The following is a 2,733-nucleotide window of genomic DNA, read 5'->3' as shown; positions in this document are numbered from 1 at the left end:
GGCCACCTCCCCAGGGGCTCACCCTCCTCCCAGGCCACCTCCCCAGGGGCTCACCCTCCTCCCAGGCCACCTCCCCAGGGGCTCACCCTCCTCCCAGGCCACCTCCCCAGGGGCTCACCCTCCTCCCAGGCCACCTCCCCAGGGGCTCACCCTCCTCCCAGGCCACCTCCCCAGGGGCTCACCCTCCTCCAGCGACGCCTCTCCCTCCCCCACGAGCCCAGGGCACTGACCCGCCCCGCCCCGCCCCTGCGGGAGCTCCTGGCTCCGGAGGGTCCCGCTGCGGGAGGGAGTGTGAGGACCGTGCTGGGGCGAGTCCTCGGGCAGCACCTGCCTGCGGCGACGGGGCCGCGGGCTGAGCCCCCGCGCTCGCCGGGCCGCGTTTCTGAATATCCGACCTCCTTGTGCGCAGGCGCCGCTCTGCTCCGGCTGCACTTCTGTTGGAGGCGCGGTACCGGCTGGGCCCCTCGGAGCTGCCCCGGGACCTGGAGCCCATCACCGCCCAGGCGCCCATGGCACCTCCCACTGCCCTCCCCACCTCCGCCCGCAGGGGGCGTCGCAGGCACTAAGGGTCTCCTTAAGGGTCATCTTAAGGGTCCATTGGCGAGATTTTACTGACCCTCCCAACACCTGTCCAAAGCACCGCAGCAAATTTTTATAAAATATATTTTTATTGGTATCAGAGAGGAAGGAGAGGGAGGGAGAGAAACACCAGTGAGGAGAGAGCATCACTGGTTCGGTGCCTCCCGCGCCGGGCCTCCCGGAGATGGAACCAGGCACCGGGACTGAACCTCCACCTGGAATGGACCTGCTCCAGGGTCCAGTTCAACCTCAGCCACTGAGGCCCACGGGCGGGGCCCGCACCTCTCCCTCTGAGCTGCTCTCGGGCCGCCCCCCCACTTCCTCGGGCTCCTGCTTGGCCCCCAGGTGAAGGCCGGACACTCCCTTCTGGTTCTCAGAGCCCAGCGCTGCTGCTGAGGACGCGCATGCTCTGTAGAGCGACCTGGGCGCTGTGCTGGGAGGGGTGGGAACCCCAAGCCACACCCCACAACCCCCCGGGGCCCTGTGGACTGCAGACACCTCCAGCCCGACCCGCGGGCCCTGCCTGGCGCGGTGGGTGCGCCTGTGCTGCTGCCCCCCAGGGGCGGCTCTCAGAGGCACGTGCCACAGCCCAGCCTGCACCCGACCCCCACGGAGCTGCACCATGAATTTCATGTTACCCACTTAAGGATTTTCCTTTCGATGGTAATTTATAAAAACAAGGTATGAAGTCCACATTCTCCGGAGCATTATCTCAATTCCTTGAGGTTCTGCTTCCCTGCATCTTAGGTCCACAGTTTGGCTCAAATACACGCACTAAATTTCTTAAAGGTCTGAATCTTTTTACCTTAACACCCCCTTCAGGGGGTGAGACACACCCCGGACCCATCACGCCCTAATGAGGACCTGGGGTAGCTGACAGGCCGGACTGGAGTGACCGGGACAGGAAGCTGCCCCCCCAGGCCTTGGCCTCACGCTGCTGGACTATTGTGCAACCTGACACTCCCTTAGCAGGGACGCCCTCCAGGAACACAGCCAAACTCAACTTTGGGGGAAAGGAAACTACCAGAAAAAGGAAGCACAGCTGAGGCTCCGTTATCCTGGGATCGGCATCCACACGCCATCTGCTCCCCTCCGACACCATGAACCCCAACTCCCAGCCCTTCTTCTCTGGCGCCCGAGCCGGAGTGTATCCATCCAATGATGTGCTCAAGGAGGAACACGAGGTGTCTGTGCTGGGGGGTCCCCAGAACTCGATGGCAGCGGGGACGACGGTGATCAACATCCAGACTGACACAGTGGTGCCCGACCACATCGTCTGGTCCCTGTTCAACACCCTCTTCTTCAACCCCTGCTGCCTGGGCTTCGTGGCGTTCGCCTTCTCCGTGAAGGTGGGTGCTCGGAGGGGGAGGCGGGGGTTTACACAGAAAGCGTGTGCGCCACCACAGGTGTGCTGCCCAGATGACCCTTGTGATTGAGGAGCCCGTGTGTGTGTGTGTGTGTGTGTGTGTGTGTGTGTGTGTGCAGTTCACGCTGAGGCTGCTTGGGAACAGCAGGGTCAGCCTTTGTCCCCTGGACTCCAAGGAATATCCTGTTGATCAACCAGAAATTACACTCCTCTGACTCACCATGTGGCTTCAGGGCTCTGGCTAGAGAACAAAAGTTCTCAGGAAACCCTGAGCCCTGGAGGGGGAGAGGCCAGCAAAGGGGCCAGGGCAGGGGGAGAGGAGCCCAGAGGCCCTGGAGAGGCTGAGAGGCTGGGAGGGAGGCCCCCCTGGCTCAGGCTCCAGGGAACAGGGAGGGGGTCGCTGACCTGGCTGAGGGCAGGTGGAGGCTGGTCTGGGCAGGGAGCAGCCAGGGCCAGGCCTGAGTCACAGCACCCGGCTGTCCCCAGGGCCCGTCCACACCCTTCACCATCTCTTCTCCCCCAGTCTAGGGACCGAAAGATGGTGGGAGACGTGATTGGGGCCCAGAGCTATGCGTCCACCGCCAAGTGCCTGAACATCTGGGCCGTGGTCCTGGGCCTCCTTGTCATACTTGGGATCATCATCGCGGTCGTCGTATTTTACGCCACTGCACTGAATCGCGGCTACGTGGGTTCCTATCACCTGCCCCAAGACTGAGGCCCTGCCCCTTTCCCAACTGCTTCACGCACATGTGTGCAAAGGAGTTCAATAAAGCACATGTCTGTGACAA

At 62.9% G+C, this 2,733-nt stretch overlaps 1 protein-coding gene across 2 annotated transcripts in view; it reads left to right on the top strand.

Annotated features, from left to right (window-relative positions):
- The window catches only part of LOC102438614 (interferon-induced transmembrane protein 3-like), a 5,419-nt gene extending 2,686 nt beyond the window's left edge, over positions 1–2,733 (top strand). The window contains exons 2-3 of one of the 2 annotated variants that reach the window (XM_023748809.1): positions 1,625–1,928; positions 2,469–2,733. In XM_023748809.1, the coding sequence (XP_023604577.1) occupies positions 1,680–1,928; positions 2,469–2,660 (441 nt within the window). In that variant the 5' untranslated portion in view covers positions 1,625–1,679 and the 3' untranslated portion in view covers positions 2,661–2,733. Of the gene's footprint in view, positions 1–1,559; positions 1,929–2,468 lie in introns of those variants that run through there. The other variant, XM_006108168.3, reaches the window with a different exon arrangement.

Source organism: Myotis lucifugus, unplaced genomic scaffold (genome assembly GCF_000147115.1).
Source record: "Myotis lucifugus unplaced genomic scaffold, Myoluc2.0 scaffold_1841, whole genome shotgun sequence".
Lineage (NCBI taxonomy): Eukaryota > Metazoa > Chordata > Mammalia > Chiroptera > Vespertilionidae > Myotis > Myotis lucifugus.
The sequence above is the reverse complement of the archived record's forward strand: the minus strand, read 5'-3'. Positions and strand labels throughout refer to the sequence as shown.